We start from the raw sequence: 25,216 nt of genomic DNA on the forward strand, positions 1-25,216 counted from the left end.
ACCATGTTCATACAGTCAAGCTGATGCAAAGCTTGTGACAGCCTCGCGAGATGAGAGTTGTCCACTCTCATCTCTCTCGGCGGAGGCAAAATAGAGAGAAAGCCCCAATGATGCTTTTTATGAATCGCTCGAACGCAACAGAAACCCACGCCCCCTTTTTGGACAGTTTCAGTCCGTTTTCAACCAGCCTGCGACCCCAGGACGAATTTGACTGGAACAACCCATTCATCCGCAAATTCGACGCCTTGCTTCCGCCGCGACCCATGCTTTTGCCATGCCGCTGCTGAGATGCCAATATCGGCCACCCAAACTTGCCACGTTGGCTCCGAGTGGTGGTCCATGGCCATGGCGTGGAGTAAACCGCTTTTCGGAGCTCCCAGACTGACGATATGCTTGCTGGCCATGACCAACGCTTGTCCATCCACCTCAGTAAATAATCCTGATGTTGCAGACAGTCCACTCGGGACGTCAATGGACAGAACAGTCGAGCTTCGATTCGCCCACCGAATCATCTCCAGCGCCGTCGCTTGATCATCGGTCCGCAATTCTTCGAAGGTGCCGTGCACGCCGAGCAGAGCATCGACAACGACATCCGGAGCCACTCCGCCTCCAGATGCCTTGGCTTGATATTCGTCCCACCGGTCCACATAGCCCTGCCCTTTCTGGTAGATGTTGAGCTGCTTTCGCATCACCTCGAGGAGCAATTCCTCACGCTCACCGCCAAGAACAACGATAGTGACCCTCAGCCTCCGATTGCGCAGATGTCGGGCAGCGACGATGGCTCTTGCACCGGACTTGTGGTTACCTACCAAGAAGACCACGTTTCTCACATTAGGAATCCTGAGCACAGCCATTGCTATACTCCGGCCAGCATTCTCCGAAAGCATATCTTCTGTGAGGCCCATTTCGGACGTGCACAACTGCTCGATTTCCAACATCTGTAGGGGTGACAGGCAGTGGCAAGGCTTATTGTTGGCAAGCTTGAAAGATGCTCTCAAACCTGACACAGAGCCATTGAGCGGCGACGATGTCTGTATTCGTCCAAGAGGACGCGGCGATTCCGTACGGTCGATATGTGCCGGAAGTACGCTTCCTTTTCTCGATTGAAGCGGACGTCGCGAGCCAGCCCTTTTTGACCCTTTACCACTGCTGTAGTGCTCTTCCGGAAATTCGTTCTCGGTCTCTCCGGCTTCACTCTGCCATCGATCACCGGCCTTGACTTTCGGTGTGTCTAAAACGTTTTCGCTCCAATGTAGATTTCTTCCACCGTCAGTCCCAGGCCTGGCTTTTCTGTTGAAGCTGACAAGTCGATCAGCCTCCGCAGTAGTATCTGCTTGTCTGATATCATCAAACACCTGTCGCTTGTCAAACTTGGATAGATTGCCCACGAAGTCGAAGTCTCCCAAATCCTGGATGTCGGTGGCATCTTCAGTAGCCCAGCCATTCATATCTTCACCAATCTTCCTCCCTCTTTGAGCCTTCTTCTTGGGTTGGGCTGGGACTTCCTCTATCAGCGGAGTCTGGCGCCAGCCCTTCCCCTTCCCAGCCTTTTTTTGGTTCTTCAGAGGTCCATGATTGACGTCTTTCATGTCTATAACACCAGGACCTGTCCGCGACACTGCGACCTGTGGCGGAGGGATGTTATTCGCTTTCTGCGTCTCTTTGGCTCCGACAACATTATTACCAAGCCGCAACGCGTCGAAAGGTTCAGTAAGTGTTGCGCTGGCAGGAGTATTCTTCGCATCTGGCTTCCTAGGTAAAGTGGTCGCGATACTGGATATTGAGCTGGCTCCAAAAGTTCCACTTCGAGGCAGTCGTGCGGATGGACTGCTGACGGCGCCATCGGCAATCATAACAGGAGACACCGGCTGCGCCTGATGTAGTGAAGGTATTTGTCCATCTGGCGGCTTTGTGTAACTGAGGATGGCGGGGTCAACAAACGCTGCAGCAGCATTTTGTTGGCTTTGGGGGACGGCCGAGAAGGTGGCATTCTGAGGAGGTTGACTAGCGACGGGTGTAGTAGTCTCCTGCTCGTCATATCCGGCTGGTTGAGAGGGCGACACTTCTAGGTCCGCGATCGCAGAGGACTCGAGGACATACGAGGGGAGGCGCTGGCCATTCCAGAGTAGCAAAACTGGTACTCATTAGCGGTAGGCATTGGGAAGAAGGGTTTGATTACCATTCTGCAAGTACAATCTCTGGTTCTGGACGTTTGCAACAACACCCTGTATTTGAGCATTGGGAGGGCTTTGTAGCGTGACCAGTATGGTGTAGCCTACGAAATCTGACGCCATCATGCAGTGGCTGGTGGGTTGAACGACTCTATGGCTGCATAATGACGAGAAGCCAACTGAAATGTCCCCTCAATCAAAAGAGGTGCCGAAGTGTACGTGAGATCGTATGTGTGTACTTCACGTCGTTGTCTGGAATATTGAGAGTTTAGACACTTTGGATAAACTTTGGAATTGGTCTGAGTGTTTCCTGATTCGTCACCTTGACCTTTCAAGGTCTTGTGCACATTTACTGCATAGTAATGTATCGTATGTCCATACCATACTCTAATGCTCTACATGATAATTCATGTTCTTCAGAGGGAACTATTGTACTTCGGAGTCGTGAGCCCATAGCCCAGTGGGTGCTGCCATTTGGCTTCATCCGCCATGGCCTTACTTCAACCAGTCCCTCGCATCATTTGTGACTCGAGCTCCAGCATTTCCTCATATGAAAAGTCATCACCGAACTCGTCCTCATCTGCTGCCATCTTGCGCGACACATTGGTGCTCTCCTTTTTGACGATTGTGCTTTTCTGGGTGGTGCCTGGCAGCACCTGCTTCTCCAACGTCTCATGGCCTGACAGCTTGGAATAAAATTGCAGGACTTTCGCATGCACCATGACTTTGCGTTCATCGAATCGAAGTACCTGCAATCCCTCCTTGCTCCTTGCACGACTCAGTGCAACATATGCTTGCCCTTTCTCAAACACTTTGCCCAAATCCACCTTGACTCGGGTCAATGTTTGTCCCTGAGCTTTGTGAATTGACAGAGCCCATGCAAGGATTAGAGGGACTTGCACGCGTTTTGCAATGACCTCTCCCTGTTGTGATTCGGTCTTCCACTCGTCCGGCGAGCAAAGCATGGTGCGGGATGTGCCATCCGGGAGATTGAATCTCACCATGGGCCATAGTCGTGTAGAACCAACACTCGGCCCCTGATTCTTCATCCTAGCCTCCTGTATCTTCTGGCGCGCGGCGGCTTTCTCGTCCTCATTAGCCCCGTCGTCTGGTCCATTCGCCAGGAGATACGACGGCTCGTCCTCTTTGTAGGCGAAGAACGTCCCTTCGTCCATGAATGACTGTACAATCCCCAAAGAGCCATTGACGAGTTGCGAATCGATATTCTTGATCAACATGACCTGGGCTCCTTTCTTTAACTCAAGGACTTCAGGAGCGATGAAATTGGCTAGCAGATTCTTGCGGATTGTCAAATCTTGGACACCCGAGTCAACGGCATCAAATCTCATAAGTTGACCAGATAGTTTCCGCATTCGATTCTGATTAGCGTTTTCGACCTCGTCGCGACGTGGATATCTAATAGTGGTCAGCCAAGCCTCCTGCAAGATATGGTACGCTTACAGCTCGGTAGCCTCAAGATCGTCATGAAAGTCAAGAGGTCTCGACAAAGATTTGAACTCTCGAATGGTAGCAGCGCTCATCCTACCCAACCGCATCTCGTTGAGCATCTTAGCGAATTGTTCGTCCTTTTGCCGGAAGACATGTGTCAATAGAATGGTGTGTTCGATACAGGTATTCCAAGTGACCGCATCAAAGACAAACTTCGCGACCGAATTCTTCTCTGGTACTGGGGGAAGTTGAAAGAAATCTCCAGTCACCACCAGCTGAATACCTCCGAATGGTCGACCGTTGTTGCGAATCGTGCGGGCAATTTGCTCAAGTTTGTCGAAAAGTTGACCATCCACCATTGATATTTCGTCAACAATGAGTACCTTTGTCCGCAGCCACTTCTGCCGCGACTTTTGATTACGCTTGATCTTCTTGACGAGCTCTGGGGCAGGCTCCTTTCCCAACCCAATGCCTGACCAACTGTGCAGTGTTTGGCCTTCTAGAATGCAAGATGCCAGGCCTGTAGACGCCGTGACAGCGATTCGATCAGGCTCCTTTCGGTATTTGTGTTTCAACTGAGCAATGATCGCCCTCATAAGGACCGATTTGCCAGTACCTGCGGAACCTGTGAAGAACACACTCTTCCCCTCTTCCATCACTGTCTTCATGACAGCCTTTTGTTCGTCACTGAGAAAGGTTTCTGGTACTCTGTCCATTGTTCCGTTCTGCTTCTCGGACTTGATAGTCGACTGAACGGTTCGGTCAGACGAAGTTCGTGGAATGGGTGTGTTGGACCGTTGCCGAGCGATTGGTGCTTTTTGCAACATATTCGACATTGCTGCAGAGGCTTTGTCGACACCAGTAGCGGATTTAAATTGCTTTGTCGTCGAATACTTGTCAAAACGACCATTGTGTCCATTATCTGCTTTCTTGCCATATTGCTCATTGTAGGAGTGACCTCCCGCAGTCATGGGCTTTGACGCGAATGTAGCCGGCAGCACTCGTTTCTTCGTTTGTCTGACCGGTTCCGGCGAGGCTGAATCTTCAGGAGATGTCCTTGTAGACGGCTTTGCGAAATGTGACGCTGGTGATGAAGACCACTGCACCGGGGCACTGCTGGTGGGCTGGGAAGAGTCCATAGGCACCGCAGGCAGGTTCGGATATTCACAGTCGAGACCGTCGAGAGAGGGATAGCGAATGTCCGAGCCTTTCTTCGGAGACGTCAAGTCGATGAAATGACTGGGAGAAGTGTTCTCATCGAAGGACGTCTGCTGATGCAACGCCCCCAATCCGCTGGTGGTACTCATGGTCCGCCCGAACTTTCGTTTGAGGCTGTTGGTTTGGGTATCGGTACTCGCGTTGGCCGCCGCAGAGTTCAAGCGGAGAGGTGATTGCTTCTTCTCGGCGTTCGACGTAGATGCATGTCGGTTGATGGCTCGATTCAGCATGATGGCGTCGACGAACCTCTTGGGGCTTCTCAGAGGGCCATGGGAAGCACGCAAGAGTACAGCGGGAGAGGGAAGGTGCATGAAAGGAACAGGATGTGAGGAAGGATGACCCGGAGAAAAGAGGTGAAAGGTGGATTGGGCTATACAGAGGCCTGCAAATTGACCGCAATGAAGCGCACCCGCAGAAAACGCGTGCAAAGTCGCGTTTTGACTAGTAGTGGCAATTTAATCCAATAAAAAGTAGCAGTTCGGCTTTGAGCGGAAGTGGGGTTCTCATGCAAGGCTGAACAAGGCTGCGAGAACACGAGTCACTCACTTTACGAAGTACCTGCAACCTAAAAAGGATCAATTTGCTTTCTTTCCAATGCATTCATGTCTTTCTGAGAAGTGGTGATGTGAAACAATATCTAACGCATTCGCATGGGTATCCTGCTAATTCGTGGACTCGCTCAAGTTACAAATTGGAAAAACTTGTTGCCGCATTTCGTGGTACTCGAATTACCCCATCTGCATCGTCCGTGATTTCCGTAAGAGTGATGTTGTCGTGGCTGCTTCAATAGCACGTGTCATGAGAAGGCTCCATGTCGCAACCCACGATCAACGCACTGATCGAGATTATGGCTGATATCCTGGATAGCTGTTGCCGTATGTTGCTGGAGGTTGCGGATACATTCCTACTGGTGGTCCCGGAGCACGACCATAGCCCCCAGCTGACGGAGGAGCCTGGCCAAATGCGGACTGTGGTGACTGAGTGTAAGGACTCGGCATATGGTTCGAATCCCAATTGCCACGACCACCAGGACTTGGGCCTGCAACTCTGTTAGCCATGTTCTGCATACTTGCAGTTCGCATCTTACCTTGTGGCGTCAGGGGACCTGGGCCACCATATTGCGGAAAGTATGGTGAGGCTGGATTGTAACCGCCTGGAGTTGACGCAGATCCGATGGAGGTTTGTGGTGAATAGGTGTCGAACTGGCTGGTTGGTGGACGGTCTTTACCCCACTGTATCTGTTAGATGCGCCACAATCACGTTACTTTCCAGTACTCACCGAGCATTTCAGGGGGCGGCCATTGACATTGTACCCAGACAACTGACAAATTGCCATAGCTGCATTCTCGTGGGTGTCCATCTTCACAAAGGCGAACCCGCGGTCGGACTGGAAGCGCGTCTCGACCACATAGCCAAAGTTCTGGAAGAGGGGAATAAGATCGGCCTGAGTCGTGTAAGGCGTAAGATTACCGACATAGCATGTAGTTTGCCAGCTAGGAGTTTGGTTGGCCACCATCTCGTAAGACTGGACGCCTTGAGTGGGGAAATGGTGGTGGCCAAAAGGAGTGGTCGGAGTCATGCCCATCGCCGCCATTGCTTGTTGTTGTGAGATGGACGGCTGACCTTTCTGGTTTGCCCAGTTGCATCGAATGGCGCGACTACCAAGCCATTCGCCATCCATCGAGGCGAGGGCCTTCTCCGCGTCTTGCCTTTCACGAAAGGCCACAAACCCATAGCCACGAGTGCGGCCAGTCTTCATGTCCCACATGACGCGAGCTTCGGAAACAGAACCAAATGTAGAAAACGCTTGCAATAGAACTTCATCGTTGACTTCGTTACTCAAATCACCCACAAAGATGTGGAAATGATTCGAGGTATCTTCTTTGTTCGAACTGTTGGATTGATACGCCCAATTGACACGGATTTCAGCCTGATGGACTCGGCGGCTATTGAGAGTGTTCATAGCACGCTCAGCGGCGCCGGGGTCATCGTATTCGACGAATCCGTAATTCAATCCCTTAGTGTTGAATTGCTTGGACTAATTAGCGCAAGGTCTTGCATACCATACTAAAACTCACATTCTTGTCCGGGATAACCTTGACACTGACCACGTGGCCGGTGGTTTCGAAGATCTGCTTCAGAACATCCTCGGTCACCCGGGGATCGAGTCCACCCACATACAGCGCTCTCTTGTTTGGCTCGGGGGCAGCTCTCCGAACGACCCCGCCAGACGAGGGTGACATGGCTTCATCTAGACTCGTAGGACTGCCCACCGTGTTGTTGTTCTGGGGAATGACTACTGGAGGCAGCGCAGGAGGTCCCATGCTGATGCCGGTGTGGCCATTGCTTCCAGGTGGAGCATCGTAACCAGGAGCACCAACTGCGGATGATGGAGGTGCCATGGTAGTAGGAGCAATGTTCTCGTCCATCTTGAGAAGTGACAACCTTTGTGACGATTCAAGGAGACGACAATGAAAGCCTGCGCTGGAACTCGTAGTGGGGAACAATATGCAACAGCTCAGGCTAAGTACTTTTGCTTTTGTAGTATTCGTGGAGAGAAACGTTGACGGTTGGTGTCGTAGAATAGGAAAGTTTGCTGGAAAAGTCGAAGATAACTCGCTATCAAGATGAGAGACCAACCCAGCAGAAGAGCGCCAAACGTCGACAAAGTAGGAGATGGTTGCGAACGCAGAAGATACTCGGAGGAGAGGAGGGAGGAGAAAATGTGGTAGTGGTACGCCGGTCGTGAAAGAGGTCGCGCCGAGATGAGACAGAGGCAGGCGGGCGGAGCGGGCGGCGGCAGGTTGCTGGGGATTTGAGATAGCAAAGCAGAGCAGAACAGTAGCAGCGCACCAAATAAGTGATCTGAACTGAGGAGATGACTTGTAGGAAACGGAGAGATGGGAGATCGCTCGATATCTTTTCCCAACGCCCAAACTTGCAATGCACGAATTCCAAGCGAGACAACGGAGATGGGAAAAAGGAAGAACAACGACGAAGACGACGTATAATAAATGAGGAAGAAAATGGATGGATGTTGAGTAAAATGAGGAGATGCCGTATAGCGACGTTATGAAGTTTGGAGCTCCTCCAAGATAAGGCGTCAGCCCAGCCAGCAGTCACAACTCTAATTAGGGCGTGTAGGGGACTTTTTAGCCTTTAGCTCCGGAAACTCGGGGGCGAAGTGGCACTTCATAGGCGCCCAAAAGTCAAAGCTTGGAGCTTCGATACCCACCAGGGCCTGTCAAAACATGCAGCCTGTTTGAAGCTAGCGATAGCTTCGAGGCTTGTGGTGCGGGCGCCCGCCTCAGTCAAAAGACCGGGGGTTTCAAAGTTCAAGGTCATTGACAAGCAGGGTGTTCGACCCACCATCAGCGATCATCCTGCGAAATTGACACTTTTTCCAGTGGGCGCCAGTGTCAACTGACATCGAGTCACTTCACCTTTATTCACACTGCAGCCGACAGCTATGTACCTGCCCCCTTCTACATGAACGAAGTCGCTTTCGCCAGCACCCCCACCGTGTTTCCTGCCGTCTCTTTCCCAATCCTGACCTTGATCACCACACGAATGCAGACGTCATCATGGCGACGACAGCGAACAAACCCCCGTACGACCCGGTGAAAACGGTGGAAGGCATGTTCAATGGGTCTGTGACTCGCATCGCCTACGCCCTCAAAGATCCGTTGAACTACGCCCAGTCCACGAGAGCCGTGCTTGTCGAAACCGCAAAGAAATTTCAAGATGCGCTTGACGATTGCGAAATCCAGATCCTCGATGCAAAATGGTACTTGGAACAGAAATTGGCCATGAACAAGGCCCGCCGAGAGAAAGCACGCGAAGACATCGCGGCCAGTGCGAAGAGAAAACGTGACGAAGAGGAAGGTGTGCAGGAGAAGCCTGTAGAAGTTGCAAAAGATAATGCGCCGAAGCGCGTCAAGACAGCTGAGCCAGAGGAGGCTGCGCAACCACAAGAGCCCTCGCAACAATCGCAAGCTCCTCCAATGCCTGCTGTGAAGAGCGAGCCAACGTCGCAAGTCCCGCAGAAACAACCAGCAATGAAGACAACTGCACCCAAGCCCGCAGACAAACCTCAAGCTCCAGTCAAACCAGAGGTCAAGCCATCTCAAATACCGCCGGCGCCGACTCCCAAGGTACCAGAAAAGCCGCCCGAAAAGCCTCCTGCTGTAGAAACCAATTTTCAAGCGCCTACTTTCGACGATTTCACCAGGGCCACCCCACAAGACACGAGTAACGAGGAATTCAACTTCGTCTCCATGTTCGGTGACGGCGATCCTTCCGCGGACATGATGGCTGGGGCCGGAAACGACATGAATATGAACTTCGACATGGGTCTGGGCGACAGCTTCGATGCTAACGCAACAAACCTCAATCTCCAGGATTCCTCATTGAATTCCTTGCTTCCAGGTCTGGAGTCTTACGCCAACCAAGCCGGCGACGACAACAATTTCAACATGGGCATGCCCATGCCCACAAATACCAACATGAATGTGAATAACAACAGCATGGGAACAGGCGGCGCTGGGACGGATGCAGCAGCTGCCATGGGTACCACCGACAACAGTCTCCAAGAAGTTGATTTCAGTCTCCCAGCTCTAGGGCCCAATGAGTTCGACGAGCTTCTGAATTCCAGCGACATGAACTTTGACGGAAACGTCGACTTTGACGATAACGCCATGGGAAATCTAGAGAACATGGATCTTGACTTTGACAGTATGTTCAAATGAGGGAATTGAATTGGCATCACCTAGAAACCGGAGGGAAAAAACCTCAATTTTAATGGACACCATGGTGGTCACGGTATGGCTGGTTCCAGCTTTTTGCGAAATGGACCTGGGTATATTGTTCATGAGACGGGCTGCATGGAGGAAGATTGGATTCTCTGATATATGTCATCAAACTTCAATGGTATAGCGATGGTGTTGGGACAGGGAGTGATTGGGTTTGGGATGAGATGGCGGTTGCTTGTACTTCAAAGATACCCTCGGTTCGGATCATGGGGATCACGGTTCAGCTACACTATACGGAATGATCTGCACAAAGGCACCAGATGGTAGAATACTGCAATTGATTGATCGTTCTCTCTAGCAATCTGTCTGCCCAGCTTCTATCAAAGAAGTGCTCTGCGTGCACCATATCAAGCCACAAAGCAGTTTTCTGAACATCAAACAGTTCATGAAGCCGCGCCCCCTTGATCAATCGATCAATCAGCCTTGCCCTTCCCATTCAGATTGTTCAACGAACTGGTCGTCGAATCCAATGGCGAACCAATCACATGCAGCGAGAAATCGACTTCCCCAACCAACTCCTTGACCTTCGCCAATACAGCAGACGTTTCCTGCATGATGAGCACGCTGGCGATCTCGAGCACTGCAAACGCAGCATAGCACGGCTCGTCGATATGCTGCACGCTCAAAATCCCCGGGTCGATACCGGCCAGCTGGTCTGCAAGATGGATTGGCGGTGGCACGCGCACGTACGGGGGAAGAGGCTGGGCGTTGTACATGCTGGCCGACAACAAGCAAAGCGTCGATGTAAGCTCGTGGCTAGTCACGGTGGTCTCGGCCGTCATCCGTCGGAAATCGCGCAGCCACTCGCTCTCCTCGCCGTCTTGTTTCGACTCGAAGGTCTGGGCCGCGAAGTTGATGATCGACATGTAATTGAACAGGCTCTGCATGTGCGCGATCAGTGCATCGTAGGTCTGTTTGGGAAACTTGCCGCCGATCGAGGGCTCGTACACGGTAAACGCCGAGTGCTCACGTAACTTGTTCATCATGATGATCATCTTCTCGAAGCTGCGCCGGCGGGCCTTGTCGAGCTTCTTCATCGCTGACATCTTGCCTGCGTCTTGGGCGCGCCAGCCGAGCCGCAGTTTCATTTCGAGTGTTGAGTGCGTGATCGAATAGTAATTGGCCATTATGTACAGTGTAGATCCGAGGTCCTTGCGCAGCGTGGCGTGCGTGGTAATTGGGTACGGGAAGTACGTCCAGATGAACGCGACGGACAGACCGATCACGACTGCGGCGAGTCGATACGGCGCCAGGACGTATATGTGGTAATACTTCTGTCCGTTCGAGGTCAATGCCTTCGTGCCGATTTTGAGGTCTTGCAGCTCGTATCCAACGATGAGGATCACGGTGACCATAGAGATAACGCCCGTTATCATCAACATCGGCTTCTTCAACAGGACATAGAAGCCGCATAAGAAACACAGGTAAGTGAGAGGAATGATTGCAGCGGGCTTCTGATCCGACATGTACCAAATAGTGATGGAAGCGATCATGGCCACAAGAGTGCCCGCAATTCTCAGGACAAAGCCTTGCACGCCGGCACCAGCAGTCGGTCCCATACTGATGGCCACCATGATTACTGCCCAAATCCCACGTTGCGCTAGATAAAACTCGTGAGTTTGGCGCAGATAGCCAATGATTGCGAGGCTCATGGCAGCAACGGCTGCGCGAAAGCCGTAGCTGCATGCGTCGGATCCTAGGAACTTTGGGACTGCCCTCAGATGGTTTGTCAAGCGCTGATAAAAGTTCGTTGGAGGTAAATGCTCTGGATCCTTCTTTGCTGATAGCGCGTCACCAAGCGCGATATGGATTCCAGTGGCTTCAGTGTCGGCAAATGTCGGTTCAGAGTCCTCCTGCGTGAATGCGTGCTGAAAGAGTTTCCTTATCCGCTTCCATCCTGGGAAAATGAAATGCTTCTTACTCATTGTTCCGTCCTCGACCTTGGAATCTGCATAGTGGACGAGGTCCAGTACCGAATGACAAACCGAGAGAACTAAGTATTCGAGGTAAAGGGTCAAGTAGAGCTGCTGATGGTTTTGCTTCGATCGTACAGCGTCAGCTATCGAGTTTGGATCGTCGAACTTGTACTGTGCTGCAGAGTCCTCCCAGAATTTTTGAGGAACTTCTATTCCTTTCTTCTCGCACCACTTCCGCAAGGTCTCCTTGCGATGGATTGCGAAGGATTTGATCTCCTTCTCGAGGTGCACGGCAAAGTTTCGATCACCGGGCGCTGGTGGCATATCCGCATTCTTCTCGATATCTCGCTTGGAAGCCATTGGCCGTGGAAGCAGTTCAAGTGTGTAAATAATGTGTGCTATGCCATCGTTGAGTCTTTCCTCGAGCTTGCGGAAAGGCTCCCTGGATAAAGCCACGATCTCGTGCCACTCATCTGCCTCAAAGCGTCTGATGGATTCGAGTGTCTGGCTATCCGGAATGAGGTCTTCCCCTTGATTCTTGTGCTGCCTGACTGACTGTAAGATGTCGGCGAACGTCGACAAGCCTCCCACTGGCAGGAAAATCTGTCGCAACATCGTCCATATCTTGGCAAACTCGTCCGGCCAGAGTTTTCCGATTGCTATCTCCTTTTTTGCAAACCCGATTTCGACTTTCAGTTGACCAAACAGTTTAGCAGCCTGCTGAAGCGTCATCTTCAATTTGGCTGCAATCTCTTGTGCCTCCTTGTGAGAAGCAGCCAGATCAGGTGTCAAACTGGCATTTTTGTCCTTCCCAAACTCGGCCGGGTGTTCGAGGGCAGCAACTGTGATGGTGTGGAGGTAGGCGTTATGAAGAGAGATGCTGGCTTTCAGCAGGTTCAGAACACCAGCCATTTGCTTCCCGCAGATTTTTCTGGAGGAGACTGGGATTATGATGAAAGACACCGCGGTGGCTATTCCAAAGCCGGTGAGGAACACCTTCAACAATCTGTCCACGAAACTCTTTCCAGCCTCCATGCTGGGAAATGTCGCCGCATAGGTTGAGGCAACAGTGATGAAAATACAGTATTGGATCGAAACAATCGTAAGCTGTGGACGTAGTGCTCTGATAGTATTGGCAAGCCACAAGTTGAAGAACAGGAAGACGGCGGCTGTTACATTTGCGGCCGCATTGTAACTCAGGGACTCTTTGCTGCCGGAAGTCCCTGTTTCCGATGCTGCCTTTGCCGAACCCCGGGCTGATGTAGCGCATCGAATTGCGAGCAAAGCCATTGCAGCTGCAAAGCATATAGCAAACACGGACAGCAGCAAGGATTGCGCAAACTTTGCTCGCGGCAGAATAGGCAGAGAGATGACAGACATGATACCGATCAAGTATCCCAGTGTCGTAAACTCGGCAGCCCAAGCATCACTCTGGTATCTATTCTCGGTAAGCATGCGGCGAATGCAGACAATGACCGATACACTTACGCTGCCAGAGCAATCACTGGCGGTATCCCCCCTCTATGTCTCGTCAGTGGTACTTTCGGTTGGAAAAGCGAGAGTCTCACTTTATCATGAGCAAGAAAGTCGGCAAATCCAGATCAAGCATTGTACCTATTCGTTTCAGAAAGCCTTGTTTAGGCTCCGGCGCCTTTTCATGTCGTTGGTCCTTCTTATCATGCATGGTTGTCTTCTCATCCACCAACGTCTGCTCTCTCTCAGACGACGACATGGTATCCAAGACGATTTGGGAAAAGCGTCGACGCGCCGTGGAAGGAACAAATGAGATTCACATGGGAAACAATGAAGAACCAAACACTCGGGCAGATGCTCAGATCAAGTTCGATTTCACCCATTTGGTTGTGAGGTTTAAAGACATGCTCGGGAAGTTAGGCTCAGGCACATGCTGTTCACCTCCTACCTGATCCGTATGCGCCGCGTACGAGGACGAATCATGGCTGTAGATTGAGTTCAGTGCCATTGCTGAGTCACTGGCTGATTCATTTTCAAGGTTGTCAAGGTTCATAAGGCCGCCCAGCCTGCCGCTTCAAAATTGTCCATCGAGTTGTGAGGGGAAATAGTCAGTCTGACGGCACTCAGTATGTGTCAAATTGAAAGGAATCGCGGATGACATTGTTGATTTTTTGGTACAGAATAATGCTGTCTGACTCAAGAGATACTCATGATGTTTCCGGTGCTCGGCCTCCATTGAGAGCGATCCTCCGGCGCCAAGAGATTGATTAAGCTGCGATTTCCTGAAACTTTTGTGAAAGGCTGTTCGATGTATGTACGAGACACTGTCGATTGAACATCCCAAGATGCCTCCAGCAAGGGCGCCGAGTGCCCTTCTGCTGCATTCATTGAGGTCTTTGAACTTCGAGACTCCTCTACTCGGTGCTTCGGCGCGGTCGCTCACCACCACAAGCTCCACGCGTGAAGAAGCAGAAGCCCAAAAACCGTCCTTTTATCGAAACCCAGATCCTGCCACGGTTTTTGTGCCACGACTTGAAAGAAAACTGAGCAGAGAGGGAAAGCCACCGATCGGATCACGAAGACGGCGTGCGGCCCTCGCACAATCTCCCGGCATTGCTTTTGATCAGTTGCCTTACCAATGCTTCCAAGAAGCTCGCAAGATCCTCATTGAGGACAGAGCGGAAAAATTGAAAAAGATAGAGACGGAAAGAGCTCGCATTGCTCGCCTTCAGGATGTCGATCCGAGCACGTTTCCAGGCGGCGAGGTCTACAAACAAAGGAGATTGCGGAGTATGCAAGCAGAGCTGGAGCAATTGAAGATATTGGCTGACATCAACGATCCCAACGTCAAGCGGCGATTCGAGGATGGCAAAGGTAGAAGCAAACCGCGCAGACCTCTCGAACTTTGGCTGACCAAAATAGGCGATATGAACAAACCCATCTACAGATATCTCGCCGAACGGAAATGGCGGGAGTACCCAAGGAAAATCCTGGTTCAGCGGATTACGCAGATGAATGTGCTGCCCGACGTGATTCCAAATTGTGATCCCATTCTGGACGTCAAAATCTCGTTCGGCAAGAAGGCTGTACCACCGGGCGACTTTGTTGAGTCACACATAAGCGAAAACCCGTGTCAGCTTGTTTTACAACCCTTTGACCGAGGCGAGAAGATGGTCACCATTGCCATCGTCGATCCAGACGTCCCAAACACCGAGACCGACAGTTTCGAAACTAGATGTCACTTTCTAGCATCCAACATCACTGTCTCAGCTACCCAAACCTTGGTCGATCTCGCCAAATTCTCCGCGGATGCTCAGGTCCTGCTTCCGTGGCTGCCACCTCACGCACAAAAGGGTAGCCCTTATCATCGATTGTCCATCATTGTCTTGCAGCAAAAGGACAACATTCCTATCGACCTAGAGGTTGCTAGGAAGAAGGTCGAAAGAAACGGATTCTCCACCCGCAGCTTCATGAGCAGGCATATATTGAGCCCCATCAGCGCGTCTCTCTTCAGAACTCAATGGGACGACAGCACTGCGGCTGTTATGCAGAGAGCAGGTCTTGCAGGCGCCGATGTCGAGTTGAAGAGAAAGAAGGTCGAGCCTCTGCCCTATAAGAGGCGCAATCCAAGCAGCTTCAGATAGGTCGGGTCAGCCAGACCTTGTACAATATATTGTGTCGTGTCCATGACTGTCTCGTTCGCTTTTAGCATTGCCAGTCAAGGTCCCATGACTTCGTAAAGGTGACTCAGACATCGAAGCTTCAGTCGACTTTCGCGTCCTCTAAGGCGAGCTCGCCATGCACAGGTTCCAGAGACGTGTAGTCGGCTTGTGATGCAGGGTGGAGCTGCGGTGTCCGAAGGCTTTTCCACGTGAACCAACCTGTGCCATTATACAGCACTTTACCAACAATCAGAGCCATTGGCAGTGGTCCATAGAATCTGGAATCCCTGCTGTAGGTCAAGCTGTCTCCAGCAACCCACACATGGCCTTCCGGTACCTGTACCATCATCGGCTCCTCGCGGACTGCATCAATGTCCGTCACACCAGGCACGGGCACGCCGCCCACGGTCGGACATTGCGACGGATCGCGCACGATGTAGTCGCCTGGCATACCAATGACTCGCTTGCATGCTCTTCCTCGTAGAAAGATAGGATTCTCAAATACTATGATATCGCCCACTTTTAAGTTTTTTCCGCGTCTATGTCTCCGAGAATATATGGTAAAGGACTCTTCGGTCGGTATAGTTGGGTACATGGAGGGTCCTTCTGTTTTCTGTTCAGGATTTGTTAGTCGCGCACATGCATTGCGGTTATAGGTAGACAAACATTGATTGTGACCAGGTCATGCGAGATCAAGGCAAATGCCGAGTACATTGCAACCATAGCAAAGCCATACTGGATTATGGACCCTGCAGGAGTCCGCACCTGACTGGTAGGGAGTTGTGCAAAGAACTTGCGGAAGCGGGACATTGTCCAGGAAAGATAGACAAGTGTGTAGAGGCTAAACGAAAGACATGGTAGAGGAGAACGAATTACGTCCGCCTGGAGTCAACGGCGCTCCTTATTCTTTGGCAAACCGATAGACTGCACCAAACACTTGATGTGGGATTCACGTTGCTTCAGTAAAGTTTCTGGATATGAAAAAAGCTTTAGGTAAGCTTTCAGGCAATCCATTTCCCCGCGAGCAGGCAGCAGGAATGGGGTCCACAGGAACACATATAAAGAACGAACATGTCAGACATCACCTAACTTAGGCCTTTGACTTGTGTTCTCGCTTGTTGTGCCCTTGTTGCTTTGGTCATAGATCATCCTCTCACTGCCGTTTACTTTGAGGTGCACGTTCATCAGGATGCAACGACTATCGATAGAAGCTGCCCGAGACTACCTCCGATCATATTTTGTGGAAGCTTACTTGCAACAACGTGGGCAGAGAGCCCGTGCCTGGAAGCCCGGTACACGTTCTTCTTGCCTGGCCGCCACTCGGAGAGGCTCTTTACCTAGGTATCTTTTACCCGTACACAAGCGAAGCCCAAAAAACTATGAAGAAACCGGACATGCCATCAAAGACTTCGGATCGACCATTCGGGCCTAAATTACGGAAGTACGCAGTGTGCTGTCTCCTTCCCACTCCTTGTTGGAGAGATGAATGTTCGCTTGTTTCATTTCAGCCCCATATTCAATGCTACCTTTTGACAAGCACAGGATCGACCCATGCTTACAGGCTTCTAGAAGCGAGCACTCTCCGGATCCTTTCCTTATCTGCCGATCCATTCGAGCTGAAAACCCTCGCAAGGATGGCCACCAAAGAACCGACGCAATGCGCCTTTAGCCACGGTTCTGCCATGCCGTTGTTGCCGTGGCAAGCTCAAAATCGTGATATCGGCTGGCCTGTTGCATACACGATCATGACGGATCGAAAGAACATGGTCCGATACATGCATCTCGCTACGAGTACAGCAGAACAAATATACCACGGAAGCCCAGCCGAAAGTGGCAGTCTCCGACAGTAGTGAAGGGCACCAGCAAGAGCCAAGATTCCACATGTGGCCCGCATCATGGCGCCTCTGTCTGTACCGCCTTTATCTTTACCGCCTTCATCTTTACCGTCGTTATCGTTACCAATTGATCATGAAATCATGCACCACTCTGACGTCGGAGAATCGCGTCAAATGTCATCACCCTCAAATGAGGCAAGATTCCTCGACACCAATACACGAAATGTAATTGATCGTGTCTGGGCGCTGACGTCGTTGGCTTGATGTGCAAGGCAGAAGCTGCACTGGAGAATCCGATTGTCCATCCCATAACGAAGCTCGTATTGAAGGTCTGAGGAAGTCGAAATCGTTGACATACCACAAGCTTTGTGGCCTAAGACTTAGCATTGCTTCGTCCACGGTGTTGGGGGAAATCCAAGATATCAAAGTTGCACTGACACAGCCTTCCCAGGCGCTAAAACGCTAGGAGGCGCCGAGATACAGAGGTGGCGCGAAAGATCACAACACTACCGGTCGATCACTCCAGCCTTTGGATATTATCCGGTTTCTATCTCGATTATCTGCAACACCCACTCCATTTACCGCGCATATCAGGCAATTGGGAGTGACAACGAGTTCGAACAACGATGATTTACTGACGAAAACTATTTGCCTCGGTTGAAGAACAGACATATCAAACTCTAAGGGGTTTGGACTGACTTGCGGAACACCATCACCGCTAGCAGAGATCCATCTCTGCCGCACGGTATTTATCTAACGTACCTGCCTGTTTGCGTTACTGTGTCGCCGCCCAGGGGGCGACTGTGGCATGATCTCATCATACTTTCAACCTAATCCAATCAACGGTATGTACATTTCCGCTTAAGGTCGCTGAAAAGGTAGGTCAACATGGGGATGGGTTTAGACGGTTAGTTGTACGCTTTCTTCTTCCTGACCCTATCATACTCTCGCCCAACCTAGATCGCGAATTGACGTCGCAATCTCAATCCTGGGTCCCCTCCTCTCCTCAAACATGATCAGACTAGCCTTCTGGGGCGTCTTGATAGCCGGGGAGGCAAAGGATAGAGGCCAATTATACAACCTTGACCTATCAGTTGTGGAATCCTTTGCAAGGAAACCGTCCCAATTTGGTGTATGTTAGATATACATCCTATCTACTGCGTATCAAGGGGAGTATCACCCTGCAATCCTTTAGTCTGGTCAGAGCCAGCGAGCCCTGGGTATCAGGTATATATATCCCAGCTTATTCCACCATTACTTGCTCCACGTCTCGCCTACAAGAAATTTTTTGGTACGACATATCGTAAACTCATACAAGATGGCAGCAGGTGTAGGATCTATGGCCGGCATCGGCGCTGCCGACGATCCTCGTCTCGATAACGACGGTTTTGGTAATTCCGATGGTCCTACAGCGCTTCGCCAGAAGCTACACGACCCCAGTATCCCAATCGAGGAGTACCTTTACTATGCAAAGATCACGCGGGCAGAAGAAGACCGTTTGTACGGACCGGGAAGTGATTTTCAACATACCGATGGTGGTGCTACCGCCTTTGTCAAAGAGAAGATCCTTCGCAAACGCGTGCAGCGTCGCGTCTCGATCCCGCAGCCTCGCCTGTCTATCAGTGCTCAGGGCGAGGCCCAGATGCAGCATATGCCTTCCGAATCTGGCAATGATTCTTCCAACGAGAAGGCCAACAAGGAGAGAACCCATGCACCGGTGACCATCTCGGACGAGGAATGGGTACAGGCCTCCCGAGCTGCGAGAACCGCTACCTGGTATGTGGCCGCCACACCGTTTGACTTACGCCAGCTAACGTAGCTATCAGGTCCGCTGTCTTCTATCTCATCACCACTGATATCTTGGGCCCTTTCAGTACTGGATACGCTTTCAGTCAAATGGGTCTAGGACCTGGTGTTGCGCTCTTCACGGTCTTTGGCGCTCTTGCCGCTTACAGTGGTTACCAGCTGTGGCGTATGTACCTCCAGCTCGATAGTGATCGCTACCCGATGAAAGGATATGGCGACATCGCTTTCCGCATCTATGGTGCATGGTTCCGTCATACTTGCAACGCCTTGCAGTCGTTCCAATTCTTCTTGAACGTGGCGTTGATCGTCCTGACCAGTGGTCAATCCATCAGTCAGCTGTCCAAGGGCAAACTGTGCTTCATCGCCTGCATGGCTGTTTGTACCATCTTCGGCTGTCTCGTGGGCCAGATTCGGACGCTGCAACGCTTCGGTTGGCTTGCTTCTTGGGCGGTGTTCCTCAACCTATTCATTATCTTTGCAACGTAAGTGGCATTATTTTCGCATACGTCCACCCTTGACTAACGCGACTGTTCTAGTATGGGTGTCATGGCTCATTCGCCACCCAACTACGCGCTCTATGCGGCCTCAAACCCTGATTTCGACATAAACAATCCTGACCCGATAAAGGTTGCTGGAGGCTCCCCGCCTGGTCTTAGTCTGAATGACAATGTCAACGGACTCATGAACGCTGTCTTCTCATTCGGTGGCGCCACGCTTTTCGTCGAGTTGATGGCGGAAATGCGCCGCCCCATGGACTTCTGGAAGGGACTACTCGCTGCCGACATCCTCATCTACCTCTGCTACATGGTATACGGCCTCTATACTTACTGCATGCAAGGACAATATGCGTATAATGTATCATACCAGGGCGTGTCCCCTTACGGCTGGCAGACTGCTTGCAACATTATCGGTCTCATCACTGGTTTGATAGCGGCTGTTCTGTACGGCAATATCGGCGTCAAAGTTCTTTACAACAACGTGGGACGAGACCTCTTCAAGTTCCCAATCCTCGAAAGCAAGCGCGGCAAATGGATCTTCGTCTTCTTCGTTCCACTCTACTGGGTCGCTGCTTGGGTTATCTCGCAGTCGGTGCCTCAGATTAATTCTTGGATCGTGCTTGTCGGCGCTGGATGTATCCTGCAGTTCACTTACACATTCCCCCCTTTCATGATGCTTGGTCTCAAGATACAGCGTGACGCTATCCTGCCCAACGAGACGTTTGATCCTGCTACTGGTCAAGTCACTCATGTTGACAGCGGTATGAAGCGGTGGATCCGTGGATTCAAGAAAGAGCTTGCGTGGAACCTGTTTGACCTGTTCTTCTACCTCGGATCTTGTGTCACTTGCATCTTGGGTTTGGTTGCTGCCTTCACCACTATGGTTGATGCTTACAAGGAATCTGTCAACTTGACGGCATGGAAATGCGAGTCGCCAACTGGCTAGAACAAACCTACAACGGCAACGCATTATCAAGGGCAGAAGGTTGTGCTGACGGTACTGAGACTTGCGTGGTTGTTGAGTGGAGGAAGGTGAAGATGGTTTGAGGACACAAACATGATTGTTGAGCAAAGTGACTTTGTTCACGGTGAGAGACGTATTTACAAGTGTATTCGACAATAACCATAGACTTCTCGCTTTCTATTCTCGAGTCATGTCGTCTGCTCAAGGTTCAATTTATATGGATGTAAGTTTTCAGGCCACCAAAGTCTGGGGTAACCTACATTTTGACTTCGTGTACTCCGTATGCGCGTGATCTCCGAAATCTGACGTTGCAAGCACGCAATTTCTGACCCATCACGATGGGCGTCCTCAATATGGCCATCATTCCGTCTTTCATTCTTGTTTCAACCATCATCATTGTCTGTGCCGGCGCAGACCTTCTTTTCACCCAGTATAACTTGAACCATGCTGCACCGCTGGGCGCTACTGTGTAGCTTGTTCCTTTCAGTCACCCTTCTACTTTTTGCCTGTTCAGTCGAGGCCCAGGCGCAGAGCGGCGCCCAGCTGCCATTGGACGACGCTTATCACAGGGATAATCAGGTACAAGGCGGGGAACATGCAGGTACAGTTCAACGACCCTCGACACAAGCGAGGACTCCATGCTTCAAGTTTCAAGGACTTTGTCTCAAAAGTTCGGCCTACAAACAAGACAATACTCATACTGTACCAACATGGAACATCCGGACACCTCTGGACGACCCCCAGCGTCCGATTAGAGACCCCGACTCCTATAACACGACCTGTGTGTTAAGAGTGTTCCCTAATGTCTTCAAGCAGGGCAAAGCTGACTCGCTGCTGAAGTACTTCCCCTGAGATTTGAACCTCTTCCGTTAGGTTCTGTGAAGCCGCTGGGATGGCTTCGACATCAGGTGGACTTGATGGCCAATGGTCTGCCTGGCCATCTTCACGAATTTTACCGCCTTGTCAAGGAGGCGCCCTGGCTTGGTGGTGACCAGGAATATTCATGTAACTTGCCAGCTGCACCGAACTTCCACTTCGAGACTGGAACGCTGACGCACTGATACAGGGCTCAACGAAGCATGGCCGTACTCGTACAATGCCATTGTGCCATTAGCCTATCTTTCCGACAGTGAAGTGCTCAAGCAGCACGTCCTTCGAGTAACGCATTGGGTCATCGATCAACAACAAGCCGATGGATGGCTGGGCCCAGAAGTAGACCTGGCCCGTCGCAACTTTTGGGGTCGATATCCGCTGTTCCTAGGGTTCATGCAATTAGTCGAAGCCGAACCCGAGCTAGGAAAAACCAAGATCCTGCCTGCCATGCACAAGTTCATTGTATTGATGTACAAAATGCTTTCGAACGAGCATGAAGGCTATGTATCGAAGCCTGGGGACAACTTCGACGAGCAATGGGGCAGGTCCCGTGCTGCCGATATGGTCCTCGCACTTCAATGGCTCTACGAAAAACATCCTATGGGCAATGAGAAGAAGATCCTTCGATGCATGGTGCATGTGTACGAGAAGGCGTACGATTGGTCATGGTGGTTCAGTGAAGAAAACTTCCTAAAAGAGGATCTTGACACATTTCCTGTCGAAGTCACGGACAAACTATTCCCCTATGTCCACGCTGTCAATACAGGGCAGGGACTGAAATGGCCGGCGGTGATGCGGAGACTGGTGCAGGAGGATAGTCTGCTCAATACGACCCGAAATGGAGTCAATTGGACATTCCAGTACCATGGGACACCCTCGGGAGCTATTATCGGCGACGAGCGTCAATCAGGACGTAGTCCTGTTCGAGGCACTGAACTGTGCAGTGTCGTCGAGACCATGTTCTCGCTCAACTATCTTTATCAGGCCGTTGGCGATCGTGACTTTGCGGATAAGTCGGAACTGGCCGCTTACAATGCCTTGCCGGTCATGTTCATGCCTCACTGGTGGGCTCACCAGTATATTGCTCAGACCAATCAGCCTATCAGCCATCCTCTAGAGAGGACCCCGTTCTGGAACGTCGGTCCTCTAGGTCAGACGTTTGGGACCGAGCCCAACTACCCTTGCTGTACGGTCAACATGCAGGGATATTCGAAATGGATTCCCGCGTCATATGTCAAGGTTGGCGAAGACGGATTGGCACACGCACTGCTTGGACCTACGCATGTCAGCACAACTTTGGGTAAACACAATCATGTCCGCATCCGCTGCGACACGAACTATCCATTCACAAACTACCTCAACTACGAAATCAAGGCGAAGTCTGCTTTCCGCTTCTCATTCAGAGTGCCTGGTTGGGCGATACTGGATGAAAGCAGTGTCCGTATCGACTCGGGCGAAGTTCACCAACTCAAGCCAGATAATGCGACAGGTCTGCATACCATTATCATACCTGCTGGCCGGACTAGAGTTCAGGTCATGCTTGGTGCGAAAGTTCGCATTGAGCCTCGGGCCAACGATACCGTGTCCATATATCACGGTGCTCTTCTCTACGCTCTGCCTGTCGGCATAGACTATCACCCTTCGAGGCCGGCGGCATACCCAGGAACTTCGGCCCCGCCAGAAGCCAATGACTGGGTACTCTTGCCTCGGGAGCCGTGGAATTTGGCTATCGACACATCAACATTGATGTTCTTCGAGTACCCCAATAGGTACGAGGAGTGGTTGCCAAACCCCATCTGGCATGAGGACGCGCCTCCTATCAGTATCTCAGCACTGGCATGTCAGATAGACTGGCAGTTGGAAGGTGGATATGCACCAAATCCACCGCTCAAAGGACAACGGAATTGCACGTCGAGAGCGTACCCGGTTGAACTGCGTCCGTATGGCAGTGCTAAGTTGCATATGGCTGAGCTGCCTACTGTGGACTTGACCCCGGGGAGTCCTGATCTGTGGTCTGGTAAGAATGCTGCAGAATAGGCGCAAAGATCTAAAAGCAAACCATCATTAGCGGACAATACTTAAAACAGGGTCGAAGACATAGCCGTTGTTTGGTGCACCTGACGTATTCCTGCCACTGGCGCTTGCCAATAACGGTTGGCGTGTGAAAAGGAAGTTTCCATCGACGGCAGCAGGCGCCTGGCTTATAAACGGTGACCTAAATTACGGAAACAACAAACACACTTTCTTCTCCTCTCCGTCCTCTTTTTGATCCTGGCTGGCGGCAGTGCAGCAGTATTTCCTTCGCTCGTTTCATTGTTGCACAGTGATGTCGCTGTGAAATACCTGTAGCTGCAGCTGACCCCTGGTGGACTTTGTCTCTTGTATTCGTAAGCGCCATGGATTTTGCCGAGTTCTAGCTGCAACCTCTGCAGTCCAATCGTGCACGGTGACTGCTTCCAAGCACCAGTGATGATGAACACGAGCTGTGGACGCCGTACAGAGTCCCTGGCCCCGGGAGAACCCTCGCCGGCGCTCAGCGAGACAATGATCAGGTCACAAGGTAATCGTCGTTGCTCCCCATATTCCTCACCTATCTTGTATTTGTTTCCTTATGGCTGCCCAAATCCGAGCCATCTTCATTGGGTACAGAGAATAATGACCTCCTCTGTCATAAACCTCTACGACATTCCAGGGCAGCCGCCGCCCTTGTCAATCGAGAAATGAAAAATTACGAATATCCTCGGGTTAACCCACCCTCACTGCAGCCACCTCAACCGTCCTCGGATCGCAGGTATTCATGGATGGAGACACCGGCAGATGTAAAGAATCGCACGTGGACAAATCCTACAAGAGAAGAACAAGGGACATCGTCACCACCACAAGTATCGGAACACCAGGTGCAGAATACGGAACGTGGCAATGCTGCATCAGCACATCCATATCAGATGCAGGATCCCAGGGTAGTACAGCAGATGTACGTCGAGGAACCGCGGTATCAGACTGCATATAGCACGCAGCAGGCAGCTTCACAGCTACCAAGCTCTGTACCCCCATCAACTCAAATTCAGGAACAACCTTCCACAACTCCTCAGCCACCGGATCCTGTCAAACAAGCTCCAGACCAAGTGAAAAAGTTGACAGCACCGATTGAGCCGGACGTCAACCCTTTGACACCCACCACTCCCAAGGTGGCCCAACGAGCAAGCACCAATATGGCCATCGTTCCTCCCCCTTCCGATCCTGCTCAATTTTCAGTCGGCATATATACTCCTAGTCCACAATCAATACGGGGTGGTTCATGGCAACACGGCCTTTGTTCCTGCGCAGAGCCTTCCACGTGTTTGACTGGGCTTTTCTGTCCTTGCATCGTTTATGGACGCACGCAGTATCGGCTGGGTTTGCGAGGAGAACGGAAAGACCCAACCAATATGCTCGGCTACACTGCTGTTAATGGATCATGTATAGCGTTCGCAATCCTGTGTGGCATCAATGGTGTTCTGAGCGCCATTCAACATACACGCATACGCAAGACCTACAACATGAGCTCTGAGGCAGGCAATGTTCCCGGTGATTGCGTCAAAGGGTTTTGTTGCTGTTGCTGTGTTGTTGCTCAGGATGAGAAAGAGGTTCGATACCGCGAGGAGCAGGCAAGAAAACCTGGGGTCTCTACAAATCAAGAAGGGTATGTTGCACCTACTGGCATGAACTTTAGCCCACCTCCAAGGTAAGTAAGCCTCGAGCATTTGCACGGCCATAGTAAGATGGGCGACGTGTATGTGTTGGCAGCAGATGAACCCGACACCGTTCCGAAGAAGTCCGCCACGGTGCAATCAATGCAACGTTGTTCGCAGCGATATCGATATGCGATTGGACATGCCTGGAGCGACGTTCAGCCACCGAGGTTTCAGGGTCGAGACGGGCCGCGTCTCTATGACTGACTTCAAACCCATGCTTCGGTCTTCCCATCCGGGGCTCCCGATATCATTGTGGCTGTCAGTGCCTGGCACCAACAACAGAGGCGACTGCAGACATGGTAAAGTA

The 25,216-nt window shown here is 51.3% G+C and overlaps 10 protein-coding genes across 10 annotated transcripts; 6 read left to right on the forward strand and 4 right to left on the reverse strand.

The window, feature by feature from the left end:
• Positions 1-179: 179 nt before the first annotated feature.
• Positions 180-2,294, reverse strand: EDD37DRAFT_650434 (YjeF N-terminal domain-containing protein; the record flags this gene model as incomplete). The annotated part of the gene is made up of 2 exons (XM_062818252.1): positions 180-2,134; positions 2,180-2,294. The coding sequence occupies 2 exons, from the start codon at positions 2,292-2,294 to the stop codon at positions 180-182; spliced, it is 2,070 nt and encodes a 689-aa protein (XP_062670450.1).
• Positions 2,295-5,683: 3,389 nt separating this feature from the next.
• EDD37DRAFT_564286 (nucleolin) lies at positions 5,684-7,240 on the reverse strand (the record flags this gene model as incomplete). Its single annotated transcript, XM_062814001.1, has 3 exons — positions 5,684-6,070; positions 6,118-6,870; positions 6,917-7,240. 3 exons carry the CDS (start codon positions 7,238-7,240, stop codon positions 5,684-5,686), a joined length of 1,464 nt encoding a protein of 487 aa, XP_062670451.1.
• A 952-nt stretch (positions 7,241-8,192) lies between these two features.
• Positions 8,193-9,947, forward strand: EDD37DRAFT_631381 (uncharacterized protein). The gene has a single exon (XM_062816653.1). It carries the CDS (start codon positions 8,423-8,425, stop codon positions 9,584-9,586), a length of 1,164 nt encoding a protein of 387 aa, XP_062670452.1. The 5' UTR covers positions 8,193-8,422; the 3' UTR covers positions 9,587-9,947.
• Positions 9,825-13,195, reverse strand: EDD37DRAFT_417515 (uncharacterized protein). The gene is made up of 2 exons (XM_062812537.1): positions 13,054-13,195; positions 9,825-13,003 (listed from the first exon to the last, which is right to left on the reverse strand). Exon 2 carries the CDS (start codon positions 12,943-12,945, stop codon positions 10,063-10,065), a length of 2,883 nt encoding a protein of 960 aa, XP_062670453.1. The 5' UTR covers positions 12,946-13,003; positions 13,054-13,195; the 3' UTR covers positions 9,825-10,062.
• Positions 13,196-13,883: 688 nt separating this feature from the next.
• EDD37DRAFT_563907 (phosphatidylethanolamine-binding protein) lies at positions 13,884-15,182 on the forward strand (the record flags this gene model as incomplete). The annotated part of the gene is made up of 2 exons (XM_062813983.1): positions 13,884-14,412; positions 14,461-15,182. The coding sequence occupies 2 exons, from the start codon at positions 13,884-13,886 to the stop codon at positions 15,180-15,182; spliced, it is 1,251 nt and encodes a 416-aa protein (XP_062670454.1).
• Positions 15,183-15,241: 59 nt separating this feature from the next.
• EDD37DRAFT_417502 (peptidase S24/S26A/S26B/S26C) lies at positions 15,242-16,147 on the reverse strand. Its single transcript, XM_062812536.1, has 2 exons — positions 15,867-16,147; positions 15,242-15,813 (listed from the first exon to the last, which is right to left on the reverse strand). The coding sequence occupies exons 1-2, from the start codon at positions 16,008-16,010 to the stop codon at positions 15,301-15,303; spliced, it is 657 nt and encodes a 218-aa protein (XP_062670455.1). The 5' UTR covers positions 16,011-16,147; the 3' UTR covers positions 15,242-15,300.
• A 2,206-nt stretch (positions 16,148-18,353) lies between these two features.
• EDD37DRAFT_681560 (transmembrane amino acid transporter protein-domain-containing protein) lies at positions 18,354-20,446 on the forward strand (the record flags this gene model as incomplete). The annotated part of the gene is made up of 4 exons (XM_062819756.1): positions 18,354-18,614; positions 18,684-18,811; positions 18,862-19,323; positions 19,378-20,446. 4 exons carry the CDS (start codon positions 18,354-18,356, stop codon positions 20,282-20,284), a joined length of 1,758 nt encoding a protein of 585 aa, XP_062670456.1. The 3' UTR covers positions 20,285-20,446.
• A 190-nt stretch (positions 20,447-20,636) lies between these two features.
• On the forward strand, positions 20,637-21,312 carry EDD37DRAFT_417583 (uncharacterized protein). Its single transcript, XM_062812539.1, has one exon. It carries the CDS (start codon positions 20,747-20,749, stop codon positions 21,152-21,154), a length of 408 nt encoding a protein of 135 aa, XP_062670457.1. The 5' UTR covers positions 20,637-20,746; the 3' UTR covers positions 21,155-21,312.
• Positions 21,220-23,212, forward strand: EDD37DRAFT_650442 (uncharacterized protein; the record flags this gene model as incomplete). Its single annotated transcript, XM_062818253.1, has 2 exons — positions 21,220-21,307; positions 21,369-23,212. 2 exons carry the CDS (start codon positions 21,220-21,222, stop codon positions 23,210-23,212), a joined length of 1,932 nt encoding a protein of 643 aa, XP_062670458.1.
• A 336-nt stretch (positions 23,213-23,548) lies between these two features.
• Positions 23,549-25,120, forward strand: EDD37DRAFT_417840 (PLAC8 family-domain-containing protein). Its single transcript, XM_062812542.1, has one exon. It carries the CDS (start codon positions 23,896-23,898, stop codon positions 24,901-24,903), a length of 1,008 nt encoding a protein of 335 aa, XP_062670459.1. The 5' UTR covers positions 23,549-23,895; the 3' UTR covers positions 24,904-25,120.
• Positions 25,121-25,216: the final 96 nt, after the last annotated feature.

This window comes from Exophiala viscosa (assembly GCF_022695815.1).
Source record: "Exophiala viscosa unplaced genomic scaffold EDD37scaffold_5, whole genome shotgun sequence".
NCBI classification, from domain to species: domain Eukaryota; kingdom Fungi; phylum Ascomycota; class Eurotiomycetes; order Chaetothyriales; family Herpotrichiellaceae; genus Exophiala; species Exophiala viscosa.